The 15,762-nt window shown below is 42.9% G+C and overlaps 1 protein-coding gene across 1 annotated transcript; it reads right to left on the minus strand.

The window, feature by feature from the left end:
• Nucleotides 1–258: 258 nt before the first annotated feature.
• mapk3 (mitogen-activated protein kinase 3) lies at nt 259–15,420 on the minus strand. Its single transcript, XM_024422813.2, has 9 exons — nt 15,024–15,420; nt 13,401–13,583; nt 11,895–12,084; nt 11,260–11,376; nt 11,020–11,134; nt 9,540–9,671; nt 8,581–8,690; nt 4,286–4,414; nt 259–4,149 (listed from the first exon to the last, which is right to left on the minus strand). Exons 1-8 carry the CDS (start codon nt 15,224–15,226, stop codon nt 4,295–4,297), a joined length of 1,170 nt encoding a protein of 389 aa, XP_024278581.1. The 5' UTR covers nt 15,227–15,420; the 3' UTR covers nt 259–4,149; nt 4,286–4,294.
• Between the last annotated feature and the right edge of the window lie 342 nt (nt 15,421–15,762).

The raw sequence follows: 15,762 nt of genomic DNA on the forward strand, positions 1-15,762 counted from the left end.
AGAACATTGAACCCATGCAGAGACATGCCAAGGAGGAAAACGAGTAGGAATTGTTGTCCAACAGGACATACAACTTGGCTGGGAACAGGAGAACTGGAGGGAGATGACGCTTATAAGCATGTTGTGACACATTAAACAGCTAATATTACCAGTAAATTCACTATCATCCTAAGATGTTTCTATAACGCTGTCCACACTGCCATTCAGTACCACGAAGAAGGACAGACCACAAGACATCAAGAAAATCAACAAACACAGTTTACCAGTATCAGGAATTTTATTTATTATATGTATATAATTTTGTTTCTTTGTTAATTGTTTAATTCATAATACCCATAGAATATACATAGACGATAACCCTCAATAGCTCATCTCTCTGACAACCTACTCATATGGCATATCATCTTCATTCAAAAGAATAATGGGGGAAAAAATAGGTTCCATAAAGAGTGAAAACACTGCCAGTTATAGCACACCCATAAGAGAAACAAAGAGAAATAAAAACATTTATACCAAAAAAAAAAAAAAAAAAAAAAAAAGATACAACTCCCTTATGTGAAAAAAAAGACCACCACTAACAACGATAGCAATAATAAGAACAGCCATTTAAAAAGGACATTAGAAACTGGCCTGACTATGCATTTTTTTCTTCATGTATTGTGTGCGTGTGGTGTGTTCTGTGTGCAAGGATATGTGTATGCGTGTGTCTGTGAAAAAGTGAGTGATTGCGTATTGCAAAACATGGTCCCGTTGGTTCATTCGCATTGTTCTCCGTTGAGACTGGCGGTCAGTTGGGTCTGTCGCTGTGTGTGTGTGTGTGTGTGTGTTTTTTGGGGGGGAAATAGTAAAGCAGCTTTTGGTCAGAGAACCACAGACAGTCACAAGTATCCAAACATGCAGATAGAAATAACGGGAAAGCCTCTGGAGTGGGTTTCAAAAAGATAAAACACACAGACGCAGAGGAACACATACATACTGCCGATTGGAGTAGTGTCTGCTGTCAACCACAGACTATACAGACACACACACACAATGAAACAGCACGGACCAGGGTGGTCCACTGCAAATGTGTTTTAAGACACTTGACACGCACACACTCAAAAAGTGTGACGGGCTCCAGTGAGCTTCCATGAAAAATCTGCCCAGAAAAGCAAGCAGATTAAAGAGGGAGGAAAGAGAACAAATTGAAGTAAGCGCAAAAGAGTAGGCTGATGTCTTGACTTAAGACTAAAACAGCTGAAAAAAATAAAATAAAAAACAGAAGGGGGAAAAGTTTGGTTAGCGTGGCAAAGTGCAGGTGCGCTGATTGAGAAACACGATTGACTCAAGTAAACCTCTTCCCCCAACATAACTGACAGATGTCACTCAAGCAATGCTCCTCCACTTTAAAATCAGATCTGCTTTCATTTCTAGCCATGATTGGGGATGGAACAGTAATCATTGAGGGAGGGGGGAGGAAACAAAAACAATTTACAGCAGGAAATAAGAGTAAAAGAAATGAGTAAGCAAATGGCAGCCAACCTGGGATGTGGTTTGGTAGGTCTCGGCCAATCAGAAGCGAGATAAAAGGGTGGTGGGTGAGACCTGAGGGAGAAAGCCCTTTGAGGAAAGCATGGCTGGTAATTGGGGTGTGTGGAATGGATGATACTGCCCATATCCACTGATCGATCAGAGGTGCGTTCAGTTCGCTTTAACATTTGCTACGTTGCGCAACGGTTTGTACTGACTGACACGTTTCCCAAAAATATTCTTGAACAGGCACGTTTGCTCATAACTGACAGCGTTTTTAAAGGGCAGTAGCCATGCTGATAGCGTTCTCCAACAGCAGTGTCAGTTCAATTGAACGTTCCAGGACGTAAAAACTTCCTGAACACAGCCCTGGACTCATACTTACTCTCCGCCTCCTCTAATGGCCAAACATAAGGATTAGGAGAGGCTAAACTGATCCCAGATCTTTAAGTAGGGCCACTTCTACCATGAATAGAGGCTTATAGCTTCTGAGGGGCTAAGGATGTGCTACGGTAAAATGAAGCGGTCCACTGTTAGATGTGAGTGGAAAATGTGACAGAAATGCGTTAAGCTCTGAGCGAAGCCCACCATGAAACACTGCACATTAGAAGGAAACAAAGAGCAAAAATCAGCCACTAATTACATAGACACCGTAACCGTGGCAACCATGATCAGTTTAACACAAGCGTAAAGTAAATATCAGTCCTATATCTGCTGATTCTGCCTGCCACTCTCCACAACTAAATAGAGTATTTACAAATCACTGTCCTCCCTGAAACAATACTAGACACATGAAGGGAGGAGAGAGAGGGGAATGGCAAATTGGCAGACAGGAGAAATTTGAATTTTCTAATATGGTGGCAGATTTGTTTTGGGAGAAGAGAAACATACTATAGGCACCCCTCTTCAAAAAAAGATTGCCGTTTTTCCTTAACCTCCCATTTAAGGACCGGTGAGGGTCTGTGGCATGTCGCTGATCGGTGTTAGTGAGTCAGAGACTAGCACAGAGAATAGGGAATCACGTCAGAATTTCTAAGATGTGGGGTAATCATGCCTGTTCTAGGCCATGTATTTCTATCTGAAAACTCTGACGTCCTCTTTGAATAAGTGAGGATGGAGATAAACCAGCTGTGGGTTACAGTACAAAGACGATTCAAGCCATTCCTCATCTCTCCATTCCTCCATCCCACTCTACCTTTGCCACTTTGGTACACTTCAAGAATGAATGCGTGTTCATTTAGATTAACAACATACATATTTCTAAACAAAAGAAAAAAATATATAAAACCACCAACATGCCGTTAAAACATAGAATGTTTGTTTATCAAGTAAAGTATGTCTAGAAATCAATGTTCCAAAAAAAAAAAAACAATTCTCTCAAATATAAACTTCAAAACATACAAATACGACTCCTGACTGTTCATAAAACATTCAAATAACGGCGTACAAACCAAACCTCCACGAGATCACTCAAACAAAACCATTTATATGTACACATCTAACTTGCACCAGTCTATCTTTTCTTTCTCTTTTTCTTCTCAAACAATAATTCCATGGAGCAAGACAGACAGTTTAGGTTAATACAGTAACACATACTGTGACTAGTGAGAAAGAGATGGAAAGAACACCGATTTACTGAGAGGGAAAAAAGAGAAAGGGCTCACAGGGACGAGAGTGGTAGTTGGTCAGATTAAGTTCTTGCTTTTTAAACAGTACACTCCGCGCAGAAAGCAGTAAAAGAGAAAGAGGGAAGAGTCTCCTTGATGGTAGTTAAAATGAGCGCAGAAGTACTTAAAGGAAATATCCACCCAAAACCATTAATTCCTACAATTTACAGTGTTAAATAACACTAAATGTGAGAACAATATTTTTTGTGAACACATTTAAAATTGTTGTTATAATAAGGTTGGTAGCAACATGTGAAAATCTTGTGGGAAATCTGTTGCAGCTCAAATCGACAACAAAATCCACAATGCAATGCTCTCTCTATGGACAGGCTGGCAAGCTAGCTACACAATAATGCCAGAGTCAATATCAGCATGTGAAATAGTTAGTTGTAAAATTGCACTCTCACCATGTTTAACCTAGTATGACATAAGCGATAGCACCATGAAATGCACCATGGACTAAAGGAGGCAGACAAATAGGAGAAATGTGGTGGGACCCTCTGTTTAATTACACATTTCTCAAGGTAGGAATATCGCAAAAAATATGATCAATGGCTCATTCGAGAGAAATATGACATGTATGATAAGACGTTTTTGCGATCTAAAAGTCGAATTCCTATTGACTTCCAGTGTAGTGAGAGCGACTTCATCGCAATGCTACCACACACCATCCAAATTTCTGCCTGTTTGAATGGCAATAACTCAGATACACATGAAAAAAAACCTCAGGAATCAATAGAACATTGCTGAGATGCACAAAAACAATAACATTCAGAATGGGTGAATCTTTCCTTTAAGTAGACAACAGTCCCCCCCACCAAAAAAACAGCTTCCCCGCAAAAGAAATTAAAAAAAAAAAACTTTAAAATGTACATGTTTCTGGTCCTTTTTTTTTTGTATGCTGTATATGTTTTTTTTTTTTTGTATCTTGTCGTTTGGAGTCTCCGTGTGGCTTTGTCACTCGTCTTCAAAGCTGAAATAGATATGAACAAGAGATGAAAATGACAAGACAAAAATCACATCTAAAAGCGTTGCAGAATGCCCACCTATCTTTTTCAAAGCTCTAGTAATCGTTATGGAGTGATGTGAGTGTATGTATGCGTGTGTACCTCTATATCTCAGGAGCCCTGGTAGGTGGCCTGGAAGCGGAACGTCTCCTCAAAGATGAGCTCCTTCAGCTTCTCCTTAGGCAGGTCATCCAGCTCCATGGTGAAGGTGAACGGCTCCTCTGCTACAGGCTACACACACAATGAAAATACTATGACCTGAAATGAAAGATCTCAGAATTTTTCATACTCACAAAAAGCTTATTTCTTTCAAATGTTGACATCCCTATTAGTGAGCATTTCTCCTTTGCTGAGATAAACCACCCACCTGACAGGTGTGGCATATTAAGAAGCTGATTATACACAGCATGATCATTACACAGGAGCACCTTGTGATGGGGACAATAAAAGGCCCCTATAAAATGTGCAGTTGTCACAACACAATGCCACAGATGTTTCAAGTTGAGGGAGGTTGCAATTGGCATGCTGACTGCAGGAATATCCATCAGAGCTGTTGCCAGAGAATTTAATGTTAATTTCTCTACCACAAGCCACCTCCGTCATTTTAGAGAATTTGGCAGAATGTCCAACCGTCCTCAACTGCAGACCACGTGTAACCATGCCAGCCCAGTACCTCCCCAGACGGTTTCTTCAACAGCGGAATCATTTGAAACCAGCCAACCGGGCAGCTGATGAAACTGTGGGTTTGCACAAGGGTAGAATTTCTGCACAAATTGTCAGAAACAGTCTCAAGGAAGCTCCTCTGTGTGCTCATTGTCCTCAACCGCGTCTTGACCTGACTGCAGTTCGGCGTAGTTAACGAGTTCAGTGGGCAACTGCTCACCTTCGATGGCCACTGGCACAGTGGAGAAGTGTGCTCTTCACTGATGAATCCCGGTTTCAACTGTACCGGGCAGATGGCAGACAGTATGGTGTTGTATGGGCAAGCGGTTTGCTGATTTTAACGTTGTGAACCGAGAGCCCCATGTTGGCAGTGGGGTTTTGGTATGGGCAAGCAAAAGCTACGAACACAAATGCATTTTATCGATGGCAATTTGAATGCAAAGAGATACTGTGTCAAGATCCTGAGGCCCATTGTCGTGCCATTCGTCCGCCGCCATCACCTCATGTTTCAGCATGATAATGCACAGCCCCAAGTCGCAAGGATCGGTACACAATTCCTGGAAGCTGAAAATGTCCCAGTTCTTCCACAGCCTGCACACTCACCAGACATGTCACCCATTGAGCATGTTTGGGATGCTCACAGCGTGTTCCAGTTCCTGCCAAAGTCCAGCAACTTCTCACAGCCATTGAAGAGCAGTGGGACAATATTCCACAGGCCACAATCAACAGCCTCATCAACTTTATGCAAAGGAGATGTCGTGCTGCATGAGGCAAATGGTGAGCACACCGACTGGTTTTCTGATCCATGCCCCTACTTGTCTTTTTCTTTAGTGTGTCAGATGCATATCTGTATTCCCAGTCATGCGAAATCCATAGATTAGGGCCTAATTAGCTTATTTCAATCGACTGATTTCCTTAAATGAACTGTAACTCAGTAAAATCTTTGAAATTGTTGCATGTTGCGTTTATACACTGAACAAAACTATCAATGCAACATGTAAAGTGTTGGTCCCATGTTCCATGAGCTGAAATAAAAGATCACAGAAATGTTCCATACGTACAAAAAATGTATTTCTCTAATATTTTGTTCACAAATTTGTTTGCATTCCTGTTAGTTAACATTTCTAATTTCCCAAGATAATCCATCCACCCGGTGTGGCATATCAGGAAGCATGATAATTACACAGGTGCACCTTGTGCTGGGGACAATAAAAGGTCACTAAAATATGCAGTTGTGTCACACAATGCCACAGATGTCTCAAGTTGAGGGAGCATGCAATTGGCATGCTGACTGCAGGAATGTCCGCCAGAGCTGTTGACAGAGAATTTAATGTTAATTTCTCTACCATAAGACACCTCTGCCATTTTAGAGAATTTGGCAGTACGTCCAACTGGCCTCAACTGCAGGCCACACCAGCCCAGAACCCCTGCAGGATTGTCAGAGCAGCCACCCGGACAGCTGATGAAACTGAGGAGTATTTCTGTCTGTAATAACGCACTATTGCGGGGGGAAAAAAATAATTTTGATTGGCTGGGACTGGTTCCCCAGTGGGCGGGCCTATGTCCTGCCCAGTCATGTGAAATCCATAGATCAGGGCCTAATACATTAATCATTTGGCTGATTTCCTTATACGAACTGTAACTCGTTGAAGTCATTGAAATTGTTGCATTTATATTTCTTGTTCAGTATATTTTGTTAAGTGTAATAACAGTATACAACAACTCCTAACACCTTAGGGCGCTTTCACATATGATCCTGGAGCGTTTGGCACCCTGATCCGTAGGGATGCAACGATTCACCGATACGCATCAGTCCCCGATTCAAATGTTTAAGATACAACTGCATCGGTCCACGGACCCCAAACTGATCCAAAAACGCAGCATGCACCGGTCAGAAAATCGTTTCAAACGTTAAGACTTGGCGATTCACATTTGGCGATTCACATTTGTTTGGACTTTCTACCTTCTGAAAATCTAATTGTGTGACAACTGATGCGTCTTCTTCTGTGTCAAACTAACAACCCTAGGGAATATCAGTAGCTACCGGTGTAACGGTACACATATTCGTACCGAACCGTTCCGTACAGGGACCTCGGTTCGGTCCGCACTGAGAACACGAATAAATAAATTAAATTGTTGTATGCCTCCAGTAAATCTGAGCTGAAAAAAAAAAACATTTCAAGCTATTCCGTTGAAACAACTAGATCCTATGTGAACATTGTAATCAAAAATAAAATCTCAACTGGTGCATTTCAAACTGTCCTTTTTGTGATGCGCAGCTGGGACCTCATTTTGTACAATGGCGAGTGGTGGGGTCGATAAAACCAGGAGGATTCTACATCGTTTAAAATCTCCAGTTGGGGAAAATGTTGGCTTCCCAGTAGATTATAACGGCAATGGACTGAGTATGTTGCCACTGCTCAAATACAATAGCCTATGCAGCTGCCAACACCTCAAACAGTGTGGTGAAGAAGGCGCAACAGCGTCTCTTCAACATCAGGAGGCTGAAGAAATTTGGCTTGGTCCCTAAGACCTTAACAAAACTTTTACAGGTGCAGCATTGAGAGCATCCTGTCGGACTGGATCCACGCCTGGTACTAAGCCACTGTAACTAGCCGGCTACCACGGTTACTCAACCCTGCACCTTGGAGGCTGCTGCACCGTGTACAGACATGGAATCACTGGTCACTTTAATAATGTTTGGATACTGTTTTACTCATTTCATATGTATATACTGTATTCTAGGTAATGCCATCCTACTTAATTATTGCTGTAACACACACGTTTATCCTATGTATTCTACAAATATACTAAATATTCTACCCACACTGCCCATAACATCAATACATATACACTCTGGACTCCGACATTGCTCGTCCTAATATTTCTAAATTCCATAATTTTACTTTTAGACGTGTGTATCATTGTGAACTGTTAGATATTACTGCACTGTTGGAGCTAGAAACACAAGCATTTCACTACACCTGCAATAACATATGCTAAATGTGTATGACACCAATAAAATTGGATTTGATTTTGACAGGCCGATATCACCCCAGTATTCCTACCACTGGAGCAAGACGGAAACAAAAAAATAAGAAAATGAATTAAATAAACACCTTGGTCTCCCCTCTGCATTCAAACAGCCCTTCGTAGCTGATTCTGACCGGGCCAAAGACATGACAAGAGCGACAGGTATGTTTACAGCCGCGGATATGAGTCCATTCTCATTGGTTGAGAAGAATAGGGTGTTTTCAGCACCTTTTGAACATGCTTGCACCACATTATGAACTTCACCCCCTCGCACCCATTTCAGCAAACAAGTAATACCCACTCTATATAAGCAAGCTGAAGTCGAAGTTGTCAATGAATTATCCAATGCACCTTGTTGCACTTCCTACATACTATATGGACGGACTGCCAGGGCTAGAGAGCTCCCTAGCAGTGACAGTCCATCACATTAGCCCAGAGTGGGATATGAGAAGTACCGTGCTAGTGTGGGTTTTGTGAACTGTCACATGCCTATCAGTAGCCTAGTAAAACTGCGCACTGTGCCCAGTCATGTAAAATGTGGTCTATTTTTTAGGTGTTGTGAAAGCAAAAAACATATTTTGTTGTATTCTCAAATGCTTCAGGAAACCGAACCAGGGTAAAGAATTTCATGTGAAAAGGGACTTAAGATGGTTTCTGGACAGCGCACCAGAGTATGTGAGGGCGGGCTGCTGCAGTCATACCTCGTCAGTGGGGTCGTAGTACTGCTCCAGATAGGGATGAGCCAGGGCCTCCTCTACCGTGATGCGCTTGATAGGGTTAAAAGTCAACATGCGGCCCAGCAGGTCCAGAGCTGGAGGGAGGAGAGGAGGGAGAGACGGGGTGTTGTTAAAATGTCTCGAACAGTCATTCTGATTCCCATGTAATGGCCCTTTGAGTTACTAAAATAACACCTATATTTGTTTTGGATAGAAATACTCAACATTTGAGAAAAATTCAACTTCCCCCTCTCATGGCTAACTACCAGGAAGTTTGAAAAGACAGGCTGAGTGAGTGGGGAGCTTACATTCATGAATTCACCTTGACTGACAGGTCTTTGAAACACTTACGTCAATCAACTTGGATGCAGTGAGCAGTGTCGCAGTAAAATAATCTCAAGCTAATTTTGTGACACACAAAGCAACTCATGAAAAGCATGATTTTTACTGTTCATGACCTTTAAACGGATAGTTCTTTCCAAAATCAATGGATTACCCATAAATACCACAATCCCACATGAAAGGGAAGGAGACACCTAATATGACCATTTTAACAAGGTTGAAGTCTACTTGGTGAACCAAAGCTCACTCCTGAGTTGGAGAACAGGGACCACTAGTGAAGCTGGGAAAAGGGAAAGTGTGAGGGTGTGTATGCATGGTAATGCTTGCAAATGTATTTGAAATCTGAATGTCTGCAATGTGTGTGTGTTAACATGTGAATGTGTGTGTAAATGCATGTGTGATTTTTTTTATTTTTACAATGCTGTTTTACTTGCCTTTCTTGCACTAAACATTACACTGACTTTGCTGATTGTTGCATTATTGAGGAACAGTGTTACTTACTATGACAGTCTTACCTAGTGACCCTAAGATGAATGCACTAAGTCACTCTGGGTAAGATAAATTACTATAATGTAATGTAATAATGTGTGTGTGTGTTCTACCCTTGCTGTCCGCCTTGGGGAACAGCTTGTTCCAAGGGATCTTGGGTTTCTCAGGCAGAGACTGCAGGTAGTTCCTGGCCTTCATGTTGATGATGCAGTTCAGGTCATCCGGAGTGGGAGAGCCAAGGATGCCTGCACAACCAATCACACACTTTACACCTGGGTCCTGTTCAGTAGGACACAATGTAGCAAACAGTTGAAATGCTTTGAAAATGGAAACTAAAGATGTGACGTTTGGTCACACAACACAATGCCACAGATGTCTCATGTTGAGGGAACGTGCAATTGGCATGCTGACTGCAGGAATGTGCACCAGAGCTGTTGCTGGAGAATTTAATGTTAATTTCTCTACCGTGTCGTTTTAGATAATTTGACAGTACGTCCAACCGGTCTCACAACCACAGACCATGTGGAACCATGCCAGCCCAGGATATTCAAATTCGACTTCCTCACCTGCAGGCTCGTCTGAAACCAATCACCCGATGAAACTATGGGTTTGCACAACCAAAGAATTTCTGCACAAACTGTCAGAAACCTTCTCAGGGAAGGTCATCAAGCGTCATCACTAGGGTCTTGACCGGACTGCAGTTCAGCGTCGTAACCGAGTTCAGTGGGCAAATGCTCACCTTTGATGGCCACTGGCACGCTGGAGAAGTGTGCTCTTCACCGATGAAACCCGTTTTCAACTGTACCGGGCTGACGGCAGACAGAGTCTATGGAGTCGTGTGGGCCAGCGGTTTGCGGATGTCAACAGAGTGCTCCATGGAGGCGGTGGGGTTATGGTATGGGCAGGCATAAGCTACACACAATGAACACAAGCTGAAAATATCCCAGCTCTTCCATGGCCTGCACACTCACCAGACATGTCACCCACTGAGCATGTTAGGGATACTCACAGCGTGTTCCAGTTCCTGCCAATATCCAGCAACTTCGCACAGCCATTGAAGAGCAGTGGGACAATATTCCACAGGCCACAATCAACAGCCTCATCAACTTTATGCAAAGGAGATGTCAGACTGCATGAGTCAAACAGTGATCACACCAGATACTGACTGGTTTTCTGATCCATGCCCCTAACTTTTTTGTAAGGTATCAACAGATGCATATCTGTATTCCCAGTCACGTGAAATCCATAGATTTGGGCCTAATGAATGTATTTCAAATGACTGATTTCAATATATGAAAGTTAACTCAGAATCTTTGAAATTGTTGCATGTGGAGTTGATATTTTTGTTCAGTGTTTATAGCCAGTTCAGGTAAGTCCACCCTTCTCACAGACAGAAGCCAAAGTCAAGGATATTTCCAAAAGGTATTTCGGGAAAAGAGCATACAGCAACTCATGCAAAAAGTTTGAGCGAGGGTCACACCCTACTCCCTTTGTAGTGCACTACTTTTGACTAGGGCCCATAAGTCTCTGGTCAAAAGAAGTGCACTAGCTAGGGATTAGGCTGCCATTTGGGTCACAACATGTCTCTCTCACCCAGTATGTGGTTGAGCTGGTCCAGGTAATGCTTCCCAGGGAAGATGGGCCTGTTGGACAGCATCTCAGCCAGGATGCAGCCCACTGACCAGATATCAATGGACTTGGAGTAGCCCTGAACAACACACACAGAGATAGTACAAACACATGAATTCACATTCACACTATCAAAGAACTAGGAGTAGGCCTGACAGAGAAAACATGGTCCACAGACATGGAATCAATGCAGTCCACACACACCTTGGAGTTGAGCATGATCTCGGGGGCCCTGTACCAGCGCGTAGCCACGTACTCTGTCAGGAAGCCTGTGTGGTCATGCTCTGGGTCAGCTATCCGTGCCAGCCCAAAGTCACAGATCTGACAGAGGAGGGTCGTTAAAATACAGAGAAGCATGCAGAAACATACAAAATGCCTCCACTTAAGAAACGTTCTGCAATAGAATCAGCTGAATACATACGGCCCTGTTCACGCCAGAAAATCCCCACTAAGCCCTCTTCTGGTTATTGAGTAGATCATTATCTTCACACAATGGATCCTACCCATTGGTCCACGGTTAGATTTCCCCACTCCTTTGTGGTTATGATTGGGTGATAGCTAGTGTAACCATGGGCGTATTCACAAGTGTCTCAGAGAAAAAGTGCTGATCTAGGATCAGGTGCCCCCTGTCCATTAATTGACAAGGCAAAACTGACCATAGAACAGCACTTGTACTCTGAAACCCTTTATAAATATTGACCCTGATCTTAGATTGATGGATAGGGGGTAGCTAACTGTGCCTTGAGGTCACAGTTGGAGTAAGTAGTACTGGAGTTATTGTGTTGGGGTTAGCAGTATTATAGATATAGCGTTAGTAGTAGTATTCTGGTTAATATTACCTTGAGGTCACAGGTGGTGTTGATGAGCAGGTTAGAGGGCTTGAGGTCACGGTGCAGCACATTGGCAGAGTGGATGTACTTCAGGCCTCTCAGGATCTGGTACAGGAAGTAGCAGGTATGGTCGTTGCTCAACATCTGAGTCTTCAGGAGCTTGTACAAGTCTGTCTCCATCAGGTCCTGCACTATGTAGCTGGGAAACAAGAGGCTAAGGAGCCTAACAAACAGAGGGACCAAATCATAATCCTAACCCATGTAATTCTGTTAGATCTAAGCTTGTAAAGGTCTGTCTCCATGAGGTTCAGCACTATACAGCTGGGAACCAGCAGGGGGTGCCAATCAAAGGGACAAAAAAGGATGAGGAGGCATATGACAGTTACGGGCACTACGGGCCAACAACCACATATCCATTTGAACATGACCGTAACCAATGCCATGTATTAACTGTGAATTTCTTTTTAGTTTTAGAAAGCATAAAGGCCTTCACACACCCATTGTAATACCGCGTATCCCACCCCGGTATTGCTAACATTTACTTCGGCGCAGGTCCAATGAATTTGTTTATTTTCCATAGCATGGAATTATAACGTTGTATCAACCTAGGAACAAGGAAATACTGCACTCATGCAAAACATTTAGGGACTGTACGTTATTTATAATGTGGGATACTTGGAGAAAATCAGACCTCTGAAATTAAAATGGATGGCCCTCCCTTCAGTAAAATATATTTGCACCCGACCCCCCCTGAACACTTACAAAAAGTGGCCCTCCCCTATACACAAAATAATAATTAATCAAAGTGGATAGCAGAGGATATGCGTAACGTTTACCCTCACTCCTAAGACAGGCCGGAGCCGTAGATATGCCGTTTTTGAAAGAGTTTTTTGTTTTGTAAGCATTACATAGCAATTTTGATAGTGCGCAGGGCTGCTGACCAGAAGGTTGTGGGTTCGCAGACCACCGCAGGACAAGGGCAGGGGTGAAAATACCCACTTTATAATAAATGCATTGCATAAATCTATCATGGTATTTGCGGGTCTGAGAAAAAAATAGCCTTTGATAAACCCATTTCATGCAAGTCATTTTACATGACTGGAGACAAGCAGAATATATTTTTAATACCACACCAGAGCATGAGCTGAGTGGAGCCATGCTTGCATAATTTTGCAGTGAGTGGAAAGGATGTAAAAAAATTAAATGAGCATTGGCCTTCTCTCCCAGTCCAATTTCGATCAGGGTACTGTTGAGATCTGGGCACACTCTACCCAGCATATTTCGGTTCCTAGATCACTATTATTTTAATTAGGTCTATTCTGCTGTATTTATTTAGCTGACCACACCACTAATAATGCGCAGAGATCACGCACAGTGAGCCAGCCAGTTTCACCATTTGCCTCTGATTCAGATGGGTTGGGTTAAATGCAGAAGACACATTTCAGTTGAATGCATTCAGATGTACAACTGACTAGGTATCCCCCCTTTCCCTTCCCTTTCTGGGTGAAAGAATACACGTCCCTCATGCACTCGATGCGGCGGGCCCTCAGGATGTCGTTGATGCCGATGATGTTCTCATGGCGGAACCGCAGCAGGATCTTGATCTCCCTCAGGGTGCGCTGACAGTACGTCTGGTGCTCAAACGGACTGATCTTCTTAATGGCCACGCGAGAATCCGTCATGCCGTCATGGGCCGAGCTGGGTGGGGTGGAGGAGAGATAGGATGGGGGGGCAAGAGAGGGCTCCAGTTACAACCAACACAATAAGCCCAGCACATTGCATGACACGGCAGTTCTTGATAATAGTGACACCTGAGCATGAGCACAATGAGACAACTAACTAAGAGGAACCATTGCAGAAGAGGGGCTCATATTGAATTATTGATGTTTGGCTATATTTAACAACTTAGCAAATATAACGGTCAAGGAAATGTACAAGTTAAAATAAATATTCCGTCTATAGACCATTTTGATTACATTCAGCGTGTGGTGTGTATGCTATGCTGGTGTGCCCTAGGTAGTTGCGCATTTGGTCACAAATGTCAAGTATGAAATAATGGTGTAACACTTTACCTTGCCATTGTTTAGATAACTTGGATAAGGCAAGAAGTGCTTGCCATGACACACAAGGCAAAACTTGCTTAGCTGACATGACATGCAGTATCAGTTTATCTACCTCTGGTAGGTGGTAGATAAACTGTTGATACTGCATATAGCTGGAGCTGTGAAGTGTGATTTCCTTTACCATAAAAGGATCAATGAAAACATCTGCAATCGAGCTAAACACAATCTTTGATCTTGCGTAAACAATTCTCACGCGCACCTTGTGCACGGTGCAACATTGCCCAGAAAACCTCGCGAGACATTTTCTACAAGAAAACAAGTGGTATCGTCAGTGATTAACTAACCAACGAACTGTTTAGTTAGCTACCGGTAACTAACTAGCTAGTAACAGTTGGCCCATCAAAAAACGACTCACGCGGTGTGAACGAACAACTGTTTATACTGTATCAAGATTACAAAGACCTGCGCAATCACTTCCTCCCACTTCCTGTATTGAAAAAGAATTTGGCAGCCTCATAATAACCACGCCTATTAGCGACTTAGCTAGTTAGGTGGCTAATTGTAAGATAACGTTGTTAGCTAGCAAGTTAGCCTGAGCTGCGGTTATAATATAGCTAGTTAGTTTGCAAACTAGCTAGATAGCTAGCGTTGTTTGCTACAAAATGACGTATAAACTAGATTTGTCATTTTATGCTATTGTGAACATTACTGGGATACACTAGGTGGGCATCAGGATATACTAAAACCACAATGCGTAGCTAGCCAGTAGCGAATTACCTACTAACCTAACTAATGTAGCTAGCAAAGTGAGCCAAACGCCGGCGATCTGTTGCTAACTAGCCAGTTAACTACGTATAAATAGTTTATCACTACCAGTGGTAACGTTAAGTGCAATTGAATACACAAGGGTATGCGCAGAATTGTGCGTTTACAGCCAGATGGTTGTTATTATGTCAATTAATAGGCGATGAGGAGGCAGTGAGCTCGCCAACGCCTTCAGACGAAGCTTAAGTTGGCTTGTTTTTTTATACTGAAGTCAACGTTTTTACGGCGAACATCGTGTATTTTCTCTTACCAAACCATTCCATAGGCCCCTTCCCCGATGTACGAGAGGTTGACATAGCGGGGGCCAACGTCAAAGTTCTGCCCCTTTACCACCTCCAACACGGGCTTTATCCCCGCAGCTCCAGTCGCTCCCTCGGGCGCAACAGCCCCGGCGGCACCAGTATTCGAGCCTGTGGCTCCAGCCGCCGCAGCACTGTTGCTCGAATCCGCCATGATTCAATCTATAAATCTACTATTTTCAGTCAATATTTGGGAGGGGGCCTAGCGCAACTCAAAAATTGACTTCAGGTTGATAGAAAGGTAAAAAAATATTTCCTTGGTTCGTTTCGTTGAAGGATGAAGACGAGTCGTTCAGGGCCCCCCTACAGAGTGTGTAAATGGATTCGTTTCTAGTTCTTCTTCGTAGTCTTCTTTGCTTTGGACTTTCAGCAGCGTTTGACATCCCAACTGTGACGCGATACTGCCACCATCTGGATGGCAGGCTGAATAGAAAAATTAAAACTGAACCCAAATAAAAGTGATCCAATGTGATGTTGATTGTGATAACAAACTTTATTTTCCCCACACCCAGGACATGTTTAATTTATTTTTACCACACAATTTACATTTACATTTGAGTAATTTAGCAGACACTCTTATCCAGAGCGACTTCCAATTATTGCATTCATCGAGTGTGGCACAGCAGTCTAAGGCACTACATTTCAGTGCTAGAGATGTCACTACAGACCCTGGTTCAACCCAGCAGTGGT

This window comes from Oncorhynchus tshawytscha, linkage group LG09, assembly GCF_018296145.1.
Source record: "Oncorhynchus tshawytscha isolate Ot180627B linkage group LG09, Otsh_v2.0, whole genome shotgun sequence".
Classification (NCBI taxonomy): Eukaryota; Metazoa; Chordata; class Actinopteri; order Salmoniformes; family Salmonidae; genus Oncorhynchus; species Oncorhynchus tshawytscha.